Here is a 19,481-nt window from a genome sequence, read left to right as displayed (position 1 = left end):
GTGGGGAGGAGGAATGGCAGGTATTTGAATATCAGGTGAGCATTCTCTTGTGCTCAGAACTTTGTTTTCTCAAATGTGGCCCTAATGTGTGTTGCTTAGTCCACGTTTTAAGAAGCCAGTAAATTTGAGATGGAAGGGAATTCCTAGAGCAAGGGGTATGACAGTTTGTATTAAGACCGAGTACCTTATTTCTAGAGCGTGCTAGAAATAGGAATGAATGGCGAGCGATTGTGACGCAGTTCCGGTAGGCCCTGCTGCTGCCTCCAATGCCTTAGATGACCGCGGAGGTAGCAGCAGTAGGGGATTCAGCATTAAGAAGCTTCATCTGTACTGGATAATGTGGGAGGTTGGGCTGTGGCACCCTAGCAGTACCAGCTGAACTCTGTTGAGTCCCTTGTTAGGCTGGGAGGAACGTAGAGAGTAGAGGTCCCCTTTTTTTGTTTTGTTTCATTTGTTGATGTCGGCTACCCCCCAAAATTGGGGGAAGTGCCTTGGTATATGTATGTATGTATGTATGTATAACAACTGTTATTGGTAGTCCATCTATTGAAATCCATACTTAGATGATTTTAACTTCAAGATGATAGAGAGGCCTCTGCCTGACAAGCTGTTAGACAGAGGTTTGAGACCACCCCACACTCAACAGTTTGTTATAGTATCAGCAACTTTACTATCCTGGTGAGCTAGGGATAGTGGGATTGAGGGAGCCTAAGGAAGGAACGTTTCTGGGAGCTTAAAGGTCTACCTGCCGAGTCATCAGTAGCCATTGCCTGGCCCTTCTGGCCCTAGCTTGATGGAGAGGGGGCTTGAGCACTGATCATATGTAAATACCTGTATAGTCAGTCTCTGATTACCAAGGGTTAACCCTTTTACCCCCAGGCTATTTGGAAATTTCCAACCCTTAACCCCCAAGGGGTTATTTTTTTCCCAGCACATTTTGCAGTATATTTTTTTTAAATTGCTCTAACAGCCTTAATTTTTGTCATAGAGAGGTCAGGTTAGTCTCATTCTCTTGGAAAATACCTGAAGTTTCTCAAAAAAATTATCAAAAATATGAAAAAAAAAAAATTTTATAGCATTCTTTTGCAAGGACGTACCGGTACGTCCATGGGGGTAAAGGGATGGATTTTGTGAAACGTACCAGTACGTCCTTTGGGGGTAAAAGGGTTAAGAGCTTTGGATTTTGCTTCCGAATCAGTTTGTGAGCAAATTATTGTAAGTGAGGCTGATCACTAGTCTAGTAATTGCTTTGACCTGGTATAACAAGCAAAAGCCGGTTCTACAGTTGGGACGTCTGATCCTACCTTGGCTTCATTAGTAATTAAGACTGAGCAGCCTGCCCCTAACGTTATATTTAAAATTTTAAGTATACTGGAGGGGCAATTTGATTGGTCTCTAGAATTTGAATTGGTCACAATTGTATTAAGATGCAGAACCTGTTGTTCTCTTGAATGAGAATCTGGTCAACAAAATTGATAGGTGTATCCCTTCACATGTGTTAACATATTTAGTGAAGGACAAACCCTGGTTCAATGATGACTGTAGACACTTTTTGGAGAAGCAGTAGGCTCATCATTTTTGGAAAGATAACAGATCAGATTTCACTTGGAATAACTTACTCAGCTAAGAGCTGTTGCTCATAATTTATGTCTAAACTGAAAAGGAATAAAATTTAGCCATAAAAAAAATCTTTTCTGGTACAACCCATGAGTATAAGTAGCAGCCTCATCAAAACTGCACTCTTTAGTGACAACTTATCAGTTGCTCCCCTATATATCACCAAAAGAGGAGCAGCCAAAGCTTCACACTCCTTGCAACACTTAACTTAAATACCAATACTGTCCCTGACACGAGGCACAACAAAAACTTCGAGCATGATTGCTCAGAAACCATTCCCTTGAACAATCTACGCATAAGGGTTGTGGTAGCTGGTACACTAACGTCCCTGACTGGTGAACGCCAGACTGGGGTTCGAGACCCGCTTAAACTCGTTAGTTCCTTTGGTCGCTGCAACCTTTCCATCTTTGTGAGCTAAGGATGGGGGGTTTGGGGGAGCCTATAGGTCTATCTGCTGAGTCATCAGCAGCCATTGCTTGGCCCTCTTTGGTCCTAGCTTGGGTGGAGAAGGGGCTTGGGTGCTGATCATATGTATATATGGTCAGTCTCTAGGGCACTATCCTGCTTGATAGGGTAGTGTCACTGTCCCTTGCCTCTTCCATTCGTGAGCAGTCTTTAGACCTTTAACCCTGGATAGGTACGGTGGGTCGTACGCGACCCCGAGCGTCAAAAAAAAAGAGGTTTTTCTCACGTGACTCACCCCCGTGACTGAATTTGTGGGTGATCGACCTGCAGGAGGTGTCTCCCCTACACGCTCTAGTAGTGTCCAGATGTGCATTGCTGTAGCTGTACCCCTTCCCCGATTTCTGAGACGCGTCGGGGTCGAGCGCGACCGAGTTTACCCTTCTAAGGTAATTTGCATAATTATCAAAGTTATTACGTATTATGAAATTGTCGTAGAATGGTGCAACTTGTATAGGTTATCAGTTGTGGAAAGTCTTGGTGGATTGTTTGGCTACCATGTGCATGATTTTTTTTTTAGTTAAAAGGTCATTCATCACCACGAGGACCATTTTACCGCGAGTGCCCCTTTTTCATTTTTTTTCATTTTTTTGTTAAGTCATTTTTCCGTAAGATATTGCCAAATAGTGTCGTAAAACTTTTGCTTGTTTAGTGTTGGAAAGTGTGTCTAGATGATCTGGCTACCCATGCGTGACTTTGTTTTTGTCAGATACGACGTAGTTATTGGTATATTGGGTATTTAACTGCGGTTGCCAATTTCTGCTTTTTTTTCAATATTTGTAAAAAATTTTACGTAGTAAGGAATTGCCGTATATTATTCATTTTTTTTTCATGTTTATGTGTTAGAAAGTGTGCCTTGATGGTTGGGCTAACACGTGCATGTCTTTTTTTTATCTGAGATGCCGTATATTAGAATGTTGGGCATTTTACAGCGAGTGCCCCTTTTTCATTTTTTTTCATTTTTTTGCCAAGTCATTTTTCCGTAAGATATTGCCAAATAGTGTCGTAAAACTTTTGCTTTTCTAGTGTTGGAAAGTGTGTCTAGATGATCTGGCTACCCATGCGTGACTTTTTTTTTGTCAGATACGACGTAGTTATTGGTATATTGGGTATTTAACTGCGGTTGCCAATTTCTGTTTTTTTTTTCAATATTTGTAAAAATTTACTACGTAGTAAGGAATTGCCGTATATTATTGATTTTTTTTCATGTTTATGTGTTAGAAAGTGTGCGTTGATGGTTGGGCTAACACGTGCATGTCTTTTTTTTTATCTGAGATGCCGTATATTAGAATGTTGGGCATTTTTCCGCGAGTGCCCCTTTTTATTTGTTTTGCATTTTTTTGCTTAGTCATGTTACCGTAAGGAATTGGCAAGTAGTGTTGCAAAACTTATATTTTTATAGTGTTGGAAAGTGTTTCTAGATGATCTGGCTACCCATGCCTATTTTTTTTTTAGCCAGATATGGCGTATATATAAGTATGTGTTCGATTTTCCTGTGATTGCCATTTTTTCGTTTTTTCCCATTTCTTTCAAAATTACTACGTACTAAGGAACTATCACATAGTAATGATTCATTTATATGTTTATTTGTCGGAAAATGTGCCTTGATGGTTTGCCTAGCACGTGGCTGAATTTTTTTTTTCTGAAATGCCGTATATTAGAATGTTAGTCATTTTTCAGCGAGTGGCCCTTTTTATTTGTTTTGCATTTTTTTGCTTAGTCATGTTACCGTAAGGAATTGGCAAGTAGTGTCGCAAAACTTATATTTTTATAGTGTTGGAAAGTGTTTTTGGGCTCAAGCCATGTCGTCCTGATGGAAGTTCCTTAAAGGCAGCTTCCTAGGGTATATTACAACTACGGCGATATTCCCAGAGAATTTACCTTCAGGTACCCAGAATTCTAACTCCTGGAGCGAGTATCCCTAAAAAAGACCTTAGGGATATCGTAAATATCAGTGGACGTATTCTTGACACGCCTCATAGCAATCTATACCCCGAATAGAGTTAACTCTTCGTAGGGGTCAAATGGCAAGAAAACGAAAACGATAAGAAAGGGGGGAGCCGTACGTAAGGCATCTCTCCTCCCCGTTTCGAAAGCGTGCCCTGCGCCGCTCGCGGCGCCATCTGTATTCCTTTTTGCGTAGCTCTACGACTCGGTGTTTTGTTCCCTGTTTTCTACCAAATCTTGGAATTTCTCGTGTTATAATGCTTTCTCCAACTTCTTCTGCCTCGGATAAGTTGAGTATTATTTCTTTTATGTATAAATGTAGGCTCTTGGTTAAAATTAAAGTAATTAAAAGAGTTATCTTTGATACAAGAGCTGTTGCCTGCTGGAGGCATCATGGATGCTGTCGCTCGCTAGAATAGGATTTATTTGTTAGCAAGAGCGACGTTCCCAGCCCCTTTGCGCTTAAATATTAGCTACTTAGCTTATTTAGGAATTCTGTTATGATGCGTTAGTAGTGTGCCTGGCGAAGTTTTGCCTAGGCTGCCAACACTAGTCTTCGTAGGCTAGCGGTTGGCCTATGTACTTCCTGCATGATAATTAGTCTTCCAAGTGTGATTTTATTGTTTTAAGCGTTAGGCAACGTTATACATATAAACCCTTTTCGAGTACCTTCCAAGATAGTATTGGTGTGAGTTTCGGTGAATTAGGTAATCGATTCTCTTAGTGCCTAGGCTAGGTTGTCTTAGGTCATTATAATATTATCTGTTTCCCCGTTTGCTCCCTTCTCTTAGGGGAAGGGGCAAACCCTTTCCCTCTGTTTAAGCCCTAGGCTTAACTCTAGTGGTTTGTTTGAATTAATTTTCAAATATATCTATGCTGGAGTAGTACTGTACCTTCCCGTTCCATCTGAATTGGTTCAGAGGGGGACAGTACAACAGTGTTTAGTCTGAGTCCGGGTTCGTCTGGCATGGGGCAGAGTCTCCCTTGCTGATTGACTCGGGCATAAGGGGTTTATCCCCCTTGGTCCACCTTGTTGGGTTCCAGTAGTGATCCCTTCACTCGGTGACCCCTCAGACTTGTCCTCTTGCCGTTCCGGATTCGGGATATGTTCCCTTTTCTGGAATAGCAATTCCTTCCTTGCCGTGGTTTTAGGGAGGCAGCCAGTAGTGCCGGCCTCCCCCTCGGGTCTTTCTCTGGCTGAGATGAGCTGTCTTAGTTGGGAATGACCCTTAACCAAGGCAAGGTTGGATAGGACCCTCTGTCCTTCCCTTCTATTTTCCGTTCCTTTGTGTCAGTCGTCCGCATCCGTACCTAGCCTAGGTTAGGATGAGGAACTGACGTGGTCTCCTGTCGGCCGGCAGAGTGTGCCGACCGGCAGAGACCATTCCTTCGAGTGCTGCCCGGTCCTTTCTTGGTCCCTCCATCGCTGCCGTCTGTAGATTCAGTAAGCAGCGGTTAGGAAGCCTGACTTAGTGTCTCCCCTTCCTTTCGGCACTCTTTCGGGTGCCGGGCACAGAGGCTCATAGCCTCTTAGCCCGGCACTCATTCTGTTGTCTTCGTATGTGTTGTCCTTGCCGTCTGCCGGCCTACAGGCCGGCCGTCGGTGGGGAGGGGTGTTCTCCAGTTCTCTTGCTGTCGGTCGGCGATGGTTATATACCTTTGCCGGCCGGTCTCTTGCTCATCTGCCGGCCACTACAAGTGGGGCCCGCAGCCGCGGCTGCCTGGTGTGGAGGCCAGCCGGCAGGGTTTGCTTACTGCTGCCGGCCGGCCTGCTACACTGCCCAGTTAGCCGGCCACTAAGAATGATGGCCGGCAACGCAGTGCAAACCGGGTGGCTGCGGACCGGCAACCACTGCCGGCCGGTTCAGGCAGGGGATCTGGAGTTCTCCCCAATAGGGGTGATCTGATATTGTGTACTTGAGTTCTACCTTTCGAAAAACCGGGGGGGGGGGGGGGTGCTGACCGGCAATAGCCGGCCGGCATACCACCCTCAGGTACTGTATCAGTCCTTTCTTTGGTGGTGTATTCAACCAAGGGAGTTCATGATATAGTAGGTTACAACACTGTCTTTCTATCTTACTTGTGTTACTTGTGCAATCACTTGGTGTCGCCTTACAAGGATAAAAGAGAATTCTTTTCATCCCTGGCCGGAATGGTAAAATTTCACCTTAGGTGTGAGCTACACCTAATTTCCTTTGGAAATATGCTCTCTGGTTATTCTAGTAAAGACTAACTATGTGACTTTGGCTGGTGGGCTTCCACAGGTGTTTGTGTGGGTTTCACAAGTAGGTGTCTTTCCCTTATTCTTGGTGAATACTCATTTGTTACATGTGAATTGAAATTCACTTGATATTCATGGAAATTTTTCTTCTTTTACAGGAGGAGCATCCGAAGTGTGATAGTGTCTTCTGCAATGTCCGCAGTAAGAACTTTTGCGGACATGTCTCGTGTAGGAGGCACGCGGCTTGCGCAGCCTCCAATGATGACCATCGTTACTGGGATCCGCAGGTATGTGCTGTATGTACTAACCTGCTATCAGAGGCTTTTGAATCCCCTAGGTCGGCGGAGTCAAGAGATGCAGCGAGGGAGAAGCTTCGCTTATGGGTAAGGGGTTTTCAGAAAAACACCACTGGACCTTATCTTCCTAACGAGAAGATGAGGGCATACCTTTTTCCCAAGGCTTCCACTGATGCTGTTGTTCCCCAGCCTCGGCCGGAGATCCCTCTCGTCCAGATCCCAGTGAAGGAGGATGTCGCTGATGCCATGCAGGACATCCAGTTGGATGACAAGATGTCTGACTTGTCCGATCGTGCGGAACAGGATCTCCTCGCAGAAGGCGAGGAGGAGGATCGAGATCCTATTGCCGTGGAGGAAGAGGTTCCCGTATCGTCAGACGTACCGGTTCAGGTCCCTGAACCTATCCCCTCTACCTCGTCCGCTCTTCCAGCAGAGCTAGGACAGGCTCTCTCTTCCATCGTTGGTATGATCCAACAGATGCAGAGGGAGAATAATCAGAAGGCCGCTACTTTGGAGCTCCAGATGCAGAAGATCACAGCATCACGCGGACCTCCAAAGAAGCTCAACGTGAAGGACCTTCCTCTGTGCTCGGATGCCAACCCGTGGAGATATGCCGAGCACATGCCGATGACGATTGCGAAGATCGTCATGTCGGAGAAACTGGGCTCAGTTCCCCTTGAGGAGGTGGAATTCTGGCCCAGTAGAGGGGCCTACCCGGACTGTTATGTCCGTTTGAAGAAGGAGCCGGCCTCGAAGGAGGAGACGGAACCAAAGGAGGTGATTATCCTGGATCACTCCAAGGCTCAAGCCACTTTAACAGCTGCATTGAAGGAGAGGGGGTTCTCAAACACTAAAGTTGCTGCTTTGAGTAAGAAGCACCCCTCCTTTGTATCCTCCCCGGCTAGGGCCTTCCCCTTTATGCAAAAGGGGTTCGCGGCCGTCTTGAAGGCGGTTGAAGCTGGCAAGCCGTGTCCATCTCTGGAGGAATGTAAACCTCTGTCGTTGGCATTGCCGCTGGACAATAAGGACTGGAAGGAGGTGCACCTCACTTTCTCGGTTGGGAAGTTGGACGCCGACATTGCAGGTCAGCAGTTCGGCGAAAACCTTCCCAAGTTGTCGGAATTCCTCCTACGGAGGGAATTGGACACAAAGGAGCGCCTGGCAGCCTCGATGTCTCTCCAGACCAACATGGAGACGATGGCTAGCGACCCCAAGATGCCGGAGATGTTCATGGTAATGGCCAAGATCCATCTGGCCACAGTGACTAAGGACCTCTATTGCTTTGTCAAAGCAAGGAGGGCCTGTAGGGAGTTTGTGTTCGCCTCGGCTACAGTGAGGCATGAACCCAAGAGGCTAATTTCATCCAGCATCTGGGGTAAAGATCTCTTTCCCAAGGACGTGGTCAAAGAGGTCGTGGACAAGGCAGCCACTGAGAACCGCAATCTTCTCCTGAAGTGGGGCCTGTCCCTTAAGAGGAAGTCTTCTCCGGATGAGGGCCCTCAGCCGAAAGGAAAGGCGAAGAAATCAAGGTTTTCCTCCCGTCCAGCCAAGTCTTTCAAACCACAAAGACAGCAGCAGCAGCAGCCAGCTTTGCCTCCGGTACCACAACTGGTAGCCCAGACCCCGACCACCTTCCAATGGGTACCCCAAGCCATGTCATCAGCTTCCCCGGCATTCAATCCCGTGTTCGAGGGACAATCAACCACGTTTCGTGCAAGACCCAGAGGGGCAGCCAGGGGTTCGGCGAGACGCCCCTCTAGGGGACGAGGATTCAGAGGTGGTCGCGGCCAGGGAGGCAAGACTGCAGGGCAGTCAAAGTGAAGTGTCGCCGGTAGGTGGGAGACTTCAGTATTTCTGGGATCGCTGGACCTTCAATCCCTGGGCCCACAGCCTTCTCAGAAATGGACTGGGTTGGAGTTGGTACAGTACTCCGCCCCAGTGCCCTCAATTTTTCCAACACTCCACCCCCATTTTGGAGGAGTACATCCAAGATCTGTTGGAGAAAAAGGTGATCCGGAGGGTAAAGTCCATCAAGTTTCAAGGGAGGCTGTTTTGTGTTCCCAAGAAAGACTCGGGGAAACTCAGAGTCATTCTGGACTTGTCACCACTCAACAAGTTCATAGTGAACCACAAGTTCAAGATGTTAACGTTACAACACATAAGGGCCTTACTGCCCAAGAGGGCATATACCGTCTCCATCGATTTGTCAGACGCATATTGGCACGTTCCAATAAGTCGCCGTCTCTCCCCCTACCTAGGATTCAAGCTACAACAAAAACTTTATGCTTTCAGAGCGATGCCCTTCGGGCTAAACATAGCCCCAAGGATCTTTACGAAGCTTGCGAGCGCAGCGCTCAAACAGTTACGCCTAAAAGGGTTCCAAGTAGTAGCCTACCTGGACGATTGGTTGGTGTGGGCAGCATCCAGAGCAGAATGCTTGCAAGCTTCCCTACAAGTGATTCAGTTCCTGGAATATCTAGGTTTCATGATCAACAGAAAGAAGTCTCGTCTTTCTCCAGCTCAGAGGTTCCAGTGGTTGGGAATTCACTGGGATCTAGTGTCACACCGTTTTTCCATTCCGATGTCAAAGAGGAAGGAAATAGCGGGGTCTGTCAGGAGACTTCTAGGTTCCGAGAGGATATCAAGACGCGAACAAGAGAGGGTTTTGGGCTCTCTTCAGTTTGCATCAGTAACAGACCCAGTGCTAAGAGCACAGCTAAAAGATGCAGCGGGAGTATGGAGAACCTTTGCATCGAAAGAGCGAAGGGACTGGAAGAGACCGGTCCCACTTCGACTACGTTCTCTTCTCAGACCGTGGTCTCAAGCCAGTCGTCTAAAGAGGTCTCTACCTCTTCAGCCACCCCCCCCCCCCCCCCCCCGTCAGTGACAATCCACACAGACGCCTCAAAGGTAGGGTGGGGGGGTCACTCCCATCGGAAAAAAGTGCAAGGGACCTGGTCCAAGCTATTTGGGACTTTTCACATAAACTTTCTAGAAGCTATGGCAGTGCTTCTTACCCTGAAGAAAGTATCCCCACGTCACTCGATCCATGTAAGGTTGGTACTGGACAGCGAGGTGGTAGTGAAATGTCTGAATCGGCGGGGATCGAGATCCCCACCTCTCAACCAGGTAATGTTAGCCATATTCCGACTGGCGAAGAAGAAGAAGTGGCACCTGTCAGCAGTTCACCTTCAAGGAGTCCGGAATGTGACCGCGGACGCTCTATCCAGGGTTACACCGATAGAGTCAGAATGGTCCCTAGACGCAGGATCATTCTCCTTCATCTTGAGACAAGTCCCAGAACTGCAGATAGACCTCTTCGCGACGAAGGACAACAAGAAGCTGCCGAGATATGTGTCCCCATACGTGGACCCCTTGGCGGAAGCAGTAGATGCGATGTCCCTCGATTGGAACAGATGGTCCAGGATCTACCTGTTTCCCCCTCACAATCTGATGTTGAGGGTCCTCAACAAACTGAGATCCTTCAAGGGAGTAGCAGCAATAGTGGCCCACAAGTGGCCGAACAGTGTATGGTTCCCTCTAGCTCTGGAACTACGACTGAAGTTTCTACCACTCCCGGGCCCAGTTCTGTCCCAGCAAGTCCAGAAGTCGACTGTCTACGCTTCATTACAGAAAACCCGAACCCTGCAGCTCATGATTTTCTCTCCCTAGCGGTGAAGAAACGGTTCGGAATCTCGAAAGATAGCATCGACTTCCTGGAAGAATACAAGTGTAAGTCTACTAGGAGGCAGTACGAATCTGCATGGAAGAAATGGGTAGCCTTTGTCAAAGACAAGAACCCACAAGAGATCTCTACGGAGTTCTGCCTATCCTTCTTCATTCACCTCCACGGACAGGGGCTGGCGGCTAACACAATTTCTACATGTAAGTCAGCTCTGACAAGACCCATTCTATATGCCTTCCAGGTAGACCTCGCTAACGAGATGTTTAATAAGATCCCGAAGGCCTGTGCTAGGCTTAGACCATCAGCTCCTCCAAAGCCTATTTCGTGGTCGTTAGACAAAGTCCTTCATTTTGCCTCATTACTGGATAATGAGGAATGTGCATTGAAGGACCTGACTCAAAAAGTGATCTTCCTTTTTGCCCTTGCTTCTGGGGCCAGAGTTAGTGAGATTGTGGCCCTCTCGAGAGAGGAGGGCCGAGTTCAGTTCCTGGATGGGGGAGAACTGAACCTGTTTCCGGACCCTACGTTTCTCGCTAAGAACGAGTTGCCCACCAACAGGTGGGGTCCCTGGAGAATCTGCCCTCTGAAAGAAGATGCATCTCTATGTCCTGTAGAATGCCTAAAGGTCTATCTTCGTAGAACTTCAGACTTCCATGGGGGCCAACTATTCAGAGGAGAAACATCGGGCTCGAATTTATCTTTAAATCAGCTTAGGGCGAAAATTACATATTTTATTCGCAGAGCGGATCCTGACAGTTCACCCGCACGTCATGATCCGAGGAAAGTTGCTTCATCCTTAAACTTCTTTAACTTTATGGATTTTGAACACCTTCGTTCATACACTGGCTGGAAGTCTTCCAGGGTATTCTTTCGCCACTATGCTAAGCAAGTGGAGCAGCTAAAGAGGTCTGTGGTAGCAGTTGGTTGCGTCGTTAACCCTGCTGTTTAACTCTGCGAGGAACAGTGGAATCATTTGGGACTTTGATTCTTGGGTGAGTGGTTAGTTATATGTGTTGATATAACTAGTAGTGAAGGCTCTGAGAGCCCACAGTGACTGTTCCAGCGTTATGGTGATGGTAGCACAAGTACAGACAGGTGTGCCAAGCGTTAGCTAACGCTAATGTCAGCAATGTAGTAACATGGACGTTAACTTTGATACCTGGGTATGTGGCAAGTGACATATTTGTTTTCTTTCAGATAACCATTCATCCATGCACTACGGTACTTGTGTAAATTGTTGGTCATCCATCTATCGTATGTACATATTTATGGTGACCATGTCTATTTATTGTTACTCAATAAACTTGTTCTCGGGAACTTTGCGTCTCCTTTACCTATATTGATTTCATGTTATTTATTGAGCATTTAACCTATGTATATTAATCGGGGATATCTATAATAGCCTATTCCTTAATGCAAAGCCTTATTGCACTGGTTTATACTTTCCTTAGCATAAAGGACTCCACCCCTCTCTGAGGACGGTGGTGGCAGCAAGTTTAATCCTACGCAGATATAACCTTTTTGTCTAATTTTACTTCGACCAGGGTGCTGGTCGAGATTTTTCCCTTGGATGCTGTAGTCCCGTAAGACTATGCTTTACTTCATATAGAGTGAGACCACTATATTGTACTGGCTGGCGAGTGATTCATACATAGGTATATGTACTCTTCGTTCGTTTCTAGAGTCTAGTAGGACTCCTCCCTGTAGGGGGCAGGAAGCGCTTTCATGGCTTATGATTAGTGAAAAGATGTATAACGGTAACATCTTAGGTCTTTCAGTCGAGTTGACTAAGAAACATTCCTGAGGAGTACAGCACGTATTGAGAATCCACAGATACAGTAATGCTCTGGTATACTTCCATCAGGACGACATGGCTTGAGCCCAAAAAAACGGATTTTGAGCAAAGCGAAAAATCTATTTTTGGGTAAGATAGCCATGTCGTCCTGATGGACCCGCCCTGTTCCTTTTCAAAAAAAAAAAAAAAAAAAAAAAAAAAAAAAAAGAGTGAAAAGGGTTGTAGGACCCCTCCCTACATACAGTATCTGTAGCACCTCGTGTATCGCTACAAGGAATACAGATGGCGCCGCGAGCGGCGCAGGGCACGCTTTCGAAACGGGGAGGAGAGATGCCTTACGTACGGCTCCCCCCTTTCTTATCGTTTTCGTTTTCTTGCTATTTGACCCCTACGAAGAGTTAACTCTATTCGGGGTATAGATTGCTATGAGGCGTGTCAAGAATACGTCCACTGATATTTACGATATCCCTAAGGTCTTTTTTAGGGATACTCGCTCCAGGAGTTAGAATTCTGGGTACCTGAAGGTAAATTCTCTGGGAATATCGCCGTAGTTGTAATATACCCTAGGAAGCTGCCTTTAAGGAACTTCCATCAGGACGACATGGCTATCTTACCCAAAAATAGATTTTTCGCTTCGCTCAAAATCCGTTTTCTAGATGATCTGGCTACCCATGCCTATCTTTTTTTTTTAGCCAGATATGGCGTATATATAGGTATGTGTTCGATTTTCCGGTGATTGCCATTTTTTCGTTTTTTCCCATTTCTTTCAAAATTACTACGTACTAAGGAACTATCACAGAGTAATGATTCCTCTAGATGTTTATTTTTCGGAAAATTTTGTTTACTTCTTTTTTGATTGAATATCATCAAATTTTTTTAGCTAAAATATTATATTGTTTCACATTTTTGTTTTTTTTCCCATTTTATTTCCCTTCAAAAAATATTTTTTGGGTCAGAATTTTAATTTTATAGTCGTAAAATAATCGACAATTATCCAGCAACCCACCATACAATTTTTATGCATATCCAATAATAATTAGATTAGTAAATAACACCTTGAAATTGACATACCCTTCCTACATTTCAAGTGGCAGATTAGGGAGTCTGAGTCAGTGTGGTTGGCGGCCATTTTGTGGACATATCCGAAGTGTAAGTTGCCCTATCTATATATATTCTTGTTCCCTATAGAATTTGTGATATTTTGGTATATTTTTACCTGCATAAATATCATATTATATATTAAATATATGTATTTTTTTACGAAATTTCTAAGTACTCAAAAAATTACCTTTAGATATGGCCCCTGATATAAATGTAATTTACAAAATAATGAAGATTTTTTTACATATTTCTAATTTAGGATAACATATGTTTATTCCCTAAAAAAATTAGCCACTTCCTATTTCATTTGGGTACCCAAAAAAATTCATGAAATTTGGACAAATTTTTTTGGCCAAAAAAAGTTACCCTTTTTTTCTCATTTCAGATCTTCACCTCCATGGGTCTGACTTCATCCAAAATACATCAAGATGTGTCCTAAACATTCAAGAATCAATTCCTAAAAGGATTTGTGTATATATGTATAAACTTTTTTTTTATGAATTTTTGTCAGGTCTTTTTTTTTACTACTTAATTTTTTAAAATATTTATAATAAATAGTTTTTCTGCAGATGAGTAGTATTTATCTTTACAGTTGTTTTAAGCATTCATTGAAGTTTTTTTTGGCAAAAGAAAAAAAGAGGTTACTGCAAAAACTGATTTTTCAAGAATTTTTTTTGCCGTCGGGGTCGTTCGCGTCCGAGTATACCCTTAAAGGGGTGTCCGAGGAGCGTACCTATCCAGGGTTAAAGTAGAAGCTAACAAATCCAGAAGAAGACATCTTTAAACACACTTAAAAATGTAACAATCTGGACGACAGAAAAGACAAAGAGCCTCTGGCACTTCAAAAATTTGCTTCTTGCCATTGAGTGGTAGATTGTTCATTACTGTAATAGAAGTATGAGCCTATTGGAAGGAAAGAAATAGGAATTTTTTTAATTTTGGATAAATGTTGATAAAGCCGAACTTCCCGCGACGATGCAATATGAATATCAGAACTAAAAAAATGGGATAAATCAAGGTCTTCATTTAAAATTTTAAAAAATTCTTATAGTACTGTTTAAAATTATCTTTCTATGTTAAAATATTTTCTATAAGTTTTAATTAACAAGAAATTATCCATAAAAAAAATTATACTACATACAAGCAACAAGTTGTCCCAGTTGGAAAAAGGGAGAGTGATTATAAATAGGTTAATGGTGATATGTTATAAAACTAAATTGTAAGATTGAAATGAGCCACAAAAATAAACCAGTCTGTCAAACTATAAAATGAGAGTTTTGACAGATAAGACATATGCTTCCCCTAACAGAAGAATTTTTCTCATGTCAATTAATCCCTCTTTTCTAAAAAAAAATAAAAACCAAAAGTTTATAAACTCAGTCACTCCAAAACGAGTCATGAAGCATTGGCAAAAATAACAGTTCTGTTTTATGATGAAGCATTGGCAAAAATAACAGTTCTGTTTTATGATGAAGCATTGGCAAAAATAACAGTTCTGTTTTATGATGAAGCATTGGCAAAAATAACAGTTCTGTTTTATGATGAAGCATTGGCAAAAATAACAGTTCTGTTTTATGATGAAGCATTGGCAAAAATAACAGTTCTGTTTTATGATGAAGCATTGGCAAAAATAACAGTTCTGCTTTATAGTGTATTGAAACAAGCTTTATCTTTTCATACATACCAACAGGACCGCAGGAATGAAGAAGCCCCACACAGGGATCCAGAGAAGACTAACTGTGGCTTCTAACATGAAAGTGAAATCCTTCCTCACTTTGTGAATACCTGGAAAACATTAATGATAAGTCTTAATTAATGAGGACTTGATACAGTCTGAAACTGGAAAAATTCAACAAATTTTCTTATCATTCGTCTGGGATAATTATCATTATTATTACTATTACTCGCCAAGCTACAAACCTAGTTGGAAAAGCAAGATGCTATAAGCCCAAGGGCTCCAACAGGGAAAAATAGCCCAGTGAGGAAAGGAAATAAGGAAATAAATAAACAATGAGAATAAATTAACAATATATCATTCTAAAAACAGTAACAGCGTCAAAACAGATACGTCCTGTATAAACTATCAACGTCAAAAACAGATATGTCAAATATAAACTATAAAAAGACTCATGTCAGCCTGGTCAACATAAAAACATTTGCTGCAACTTTGAACTTTTGAACTTCTACTGATTCAACTGATTCAATTAATAAAACAAATTTATTACCGTAAACTACTGTACATAATACCCCTCTTTACGATAGTTCGACTTTACGTTGCTTATTCATTACATTAAGTCCTTAACTTGCAAATTAATAAGTTCTAAGAAGTAGTTTGCGAGTCGAATTTTTATAAATTTTGGCCTAGGGTAGCCTTCAGAAAACTTATGCCTATGATTTTCAGCAGCAAAAGTCAACAAATATACCTGTTTCATGATGCAAATGTCATCTTGCTTACTTCATTAAATTATATATTGTTTTATCACATAATTTCATCATGGATTTTTTATACAACATCTGAGATTTAGGATTTCAGTTGGATTTATGTTTGTATCTCTGGATGTTTTTAAGATCTAAAAAATTAAAATTAATAAAATCATAGCTACTTGTTATGAGGCATTAGATTAAAAAACAGACACACGCTGACAAGATTGCAGATCCTAATATTTTAAATAATTTGAAAACTGAGATTAGGTAGAGAATTAGAACCTGGATATGAACTGTGGTGTTCAATCGTAGCTTTCGAACTACAGTATAGTCCAGCAGTGAACTCCAAGTGAAAGGAAGATCTGCAATATCATTAATATAAAGTGGGGATTTGAGCAAAAAAAAAGTACAAGACAGAGGAGAAGGGAAACTCATTCAAAACCTAGCACCACTTTCCTCTTGGTAAGGGTAGAAGAGACTCTTTATCTATGGCAAGCAGCTCTTCTAGGAGAAGAACACTCCAAAATCAAACCATTGTTCTCAAGTCTTGGGTCGTGCCATAACCTCTGTACCATGGTCTTCCACTGCCTTGGTTTAGAGTTCTCTTGCTTGAGGGTACACTCAAGCACACTATTCTATCTTATTTCTCTTCCTCTTGTTTTGTTAAAAGTTTTTATAGATTATAAGGAGATATTTATTCTAATATTGTTACTCTCCCAGAAATATTTTATTTTCCTTTTTTCCTTTCCTCACTGAGCTAATTTCCCTGTTGGAGCCCTTGTGCTTTTCCAACTAGGGTTGTAGCTTAGCAAGTAATAATAATAATAATAAAAGGCCTACATAAAGTTGACCAGGACTTCAGGGTTATGTTTCTATACTCTTAAAGGGGTTATTTGAATGATCTTTTCTTAGAATTGCAGTTAAAAGTATCACGTAACTCGAGCTAAAGACCTTGGAATGGATAAAAAGTAAAAGGCCAAGAGCAACGCAGCTTCGGAAGTAGGTAAACTGAACAGTACAATATGGAGGGCACATTTAGGAGGTCCCCCATACCCTTGAAGAAATGGAAGTGCAAAAGAGACCTTTAATAACACCATGCCTATGTTAACTATAGTATTCTGAACAAATATATAGATCAATAATCTGTATTCATTTTTTTTTACAAATGTGACAGTTGTCCATTAACCATGAAAAAAGAGAAAGAAAACTAAAAAATAAAACTTCGATACATGAATCTTTAGTAAAGAGATACCAACTCTACATGGCGTTACATAAAATGAAGACTTCCAATCCCATTTGTCTTTGTCAATTATGGAATAAGATGAATATGACGACGAAAAACTTTAATCTTGTAAGTAAAAAATCCGTTATCCATCTGTGGTGGATAACGGGGGAGGGTGGGCTTTGGCACTCTAGCAGTACCAGCCGAACTCGGTTGAGTCCCTTGTCAGGCAGCGAGGAACGTAGAGAGGAGAGGTCCCCTTTTTTGTCTCATTTGTTTGATGTCGGCTACCCCCCAAAATTGGGGGGAGTGCCTTGGTATATGTATCTATGTATGTTGACCATTTCTAGTTTTAAATTTTGTATACAATGTGGATAACTATTCTGAAAGAAACAATTTTGATTGAAACATTCCCATAAGGCACAAACAAAAAAAAATTGTAATACTGTAATGACAAAACCATGAAAGACTGACTGTAAATTACTTACCATAAACAGAAGTCACAGCTAAGGTGAGTGTGAAGGGAGGCCAGAGTACAACGGAGGTCATCACACTGGAATCTAACAAGGCTAATATTGCCGCTCCACCCTAAAGGAATAAAAGTTGAATTATTATCATTATAATAATTCATTATTCATAAAGAACACATTCAGATGCAACATAGAACTGTGATAAAAAGGGAACAAAGGCACAGAAGAACAAAGATTTTAGAGTTGATTTTGTATTGCAAAACACCATAAATACTTTGAAATGATATATATTAAACAAAACTGTTTGCATGTAATTAACCCTTTTACCCCCAGGCTATTTGGAACCTTCCAACCCTTAAGCCCCAGGGGTTATTTTTTTTCAAGCACATTTCGCAGTATATATTTTTTAAATTGCTCTAACAGCCTTAATTTTCTTCATAGAGAGGTCAGGTTGGTCTCATTCTCTTGGAAAATGCCTGAAGTTTCTCAAAAAATTATCAAAAATATGAAAAAATAATTGTAAATAGCAGTTTTTTGCAAGGACGTACCGGTACATCCACCATGGGGGTAAAGGGATGTGTTTTTTGAAACGTACCAGTACGTCCTTTGGGGGTAAAAGGGTTAATAATCTATAGCCATAAAATAAATAGAACAGCAAATATGAATAACCAGATGAAAATGTTTGAAAACTCTACATCAAGATAGTACAGCACAGTGCTTCTTTTACGATAATTTTAGAAGAGTAATGTTTGCAGTCCATCAAATAAAAAATGGACTACTTGAATCTCATACGCTTTGTATGAAAGTTTTTAAATATTTAACTTAGCCGGTGAATATATAGCTGCAACTCTGTTGCTCGACAGACAAACTGTACAGAAAAAACTCGCCAGCGATCGCTATACAGGTTGCGGGTGTGCCCAACAGCGCCATCTGTCGGCCAGATACCAAGCTCTATGTAAACAAAGACTCAATTTTCTCTCTGTCGACGTGTCGACAAGACGTACTTTACTCGCTGTTGCTAAACTGGAGTTTTTCCACATCATCTTGGTGAAGTACTATATTCTGGTTTTGAGCTTTCGCTGTGCAGGGTTTTCTTCAAATAAATCCTTGAACTCTTTTTTGTATCGGATTCATTGTTGATGACTTAGATCGTTTTTTTGGAATTTTCCCTTGACCAATTCAAAATGGCTGACCCTTCACAAGTTCCCAAATTTAGAAAATGCAATGCTAGGGACTGTTCTAGGCGTCTTCCGAAGGCTTCTATCGACCCTCACACTGTTTGTTCCAATTGTCGGGGTAAAACCTGTCAATTGGAAGATCGGTGTGAGGAGTGCGTGGGCCTTTCGGAATTCGATTTTATCGAATTTGAAAAGTACACACACAGGCTAGAGAGAGATAGAGTTAGGAGAAGTTCTTCTAGGTCTATTGATGTTTCCTCTCCTCATGCCCCACAACCTATTCCTTCCCCTGTAGTGGTTGTTCCTAACCCCCCTCCTAGCACTCAGGAACCATCGATGGCTGACATGATGCGTGCCATCCATGCCCTGGGGGAGAGAGTTGAGTCCCTTGCAAGTGACCGCAATCAGCTCATGGCGGATGTTAAGGAGCTTAAGTGCCAAAGTGCAGTGGGAAGTGCTAAAGTGCCAAGTGATAGTGTTGTGAACAGTGTTGCGCTTGAGGGTTCGTCTGTTTATGCCTGTCGTCCTCCTAGTCCGGGACCTCTTGCAAGCTCCCAAGTCCAGGGGAGAAGCAATGTCGCACGACGCATGGGTTCGAGAGGCTTTAATCAGCGAACAGACGTTCCCTCCATGGTATCAGGCGTATCTCCCCAAGATCGCCCCTACCTACGTAAGACGAGAGAGCCCATTTATACCTCGTCGTCTGAAGGTGTTTCTCGTAAGAAACTTTGGACCAAGGTCTCACGACCTTTAAAACGTAAATCGGTCCCTTCAGGACAAGTCCAACGTCCCGGTTGTAGCCACTGGGTCAGTTCGGACTCGTTGCCGTCATCTGATGACTGCTCACCGCCTAAGAGAGGCAAAGCGGTACCGCTTCAGGCACTAACACCGTCTGTCGCCGCACCTGCTCCCGTAGACCCTAAATGGGCTTTGCTGCAAGACATGCAGTCCAAGCTTACGTCTTTGATGCAGGACTTTCATGCGGAGAAGGTTGCTGCCGTACCTACTAGCCTACAACCTTCCAAGCGATCGGTTGTGCGTCCTGTTGACGCTGAGGTAACCT

At 42.8% G+C, this 19,481-nt stretch overlaps 1 protein-coding gene across 1 annotated transcript in view; it reads right to left on the bottom strand.

The window, feature by feature from the left end:
- The window catches only part of LOC137622244 (sodium-dependent noradrenaline transporter-like), a 59,533-nt gene that overhangs the window by 12,551 nt on the left and 27,501 nt on the right, over positions 1-19,481 (bottom strand). Inside the window, exons 12-13 of the mRNA XM_068352749.1 lie at positions 17,259-17,358; positions 14,809-14,909 (exon numbers count right to left, since the gene is read on the bottom strand). Coding sequence (XP_068208850.1) covers positions 14,809-14,909; positions 17,259-17,358 — 201 coding nt within the window. The remainder of the gene's footprint in view (positions 1-14,808; positions 14,910-17,258; positions 17,359-19,481) is intronic.

This window comes from Palaemon carinicauda, chromosome 29 (assembly GCF_036898095.1).
Source record: "Palaemon carinicauda isolate YSFRI2023 chromosome 29, ASM3689809v2, whole genome shotgun sequence".
Classification (NCBI taxonomy): Eukaryota; Metazoa; Arthropoda; class Malacostraca; order Decapoda; family Palaemonidae; genus Palaemon; species Palaemon carinicauda.
This window is presented reverse-complemented; position numbering and strand designations above follow the sequence as displayed.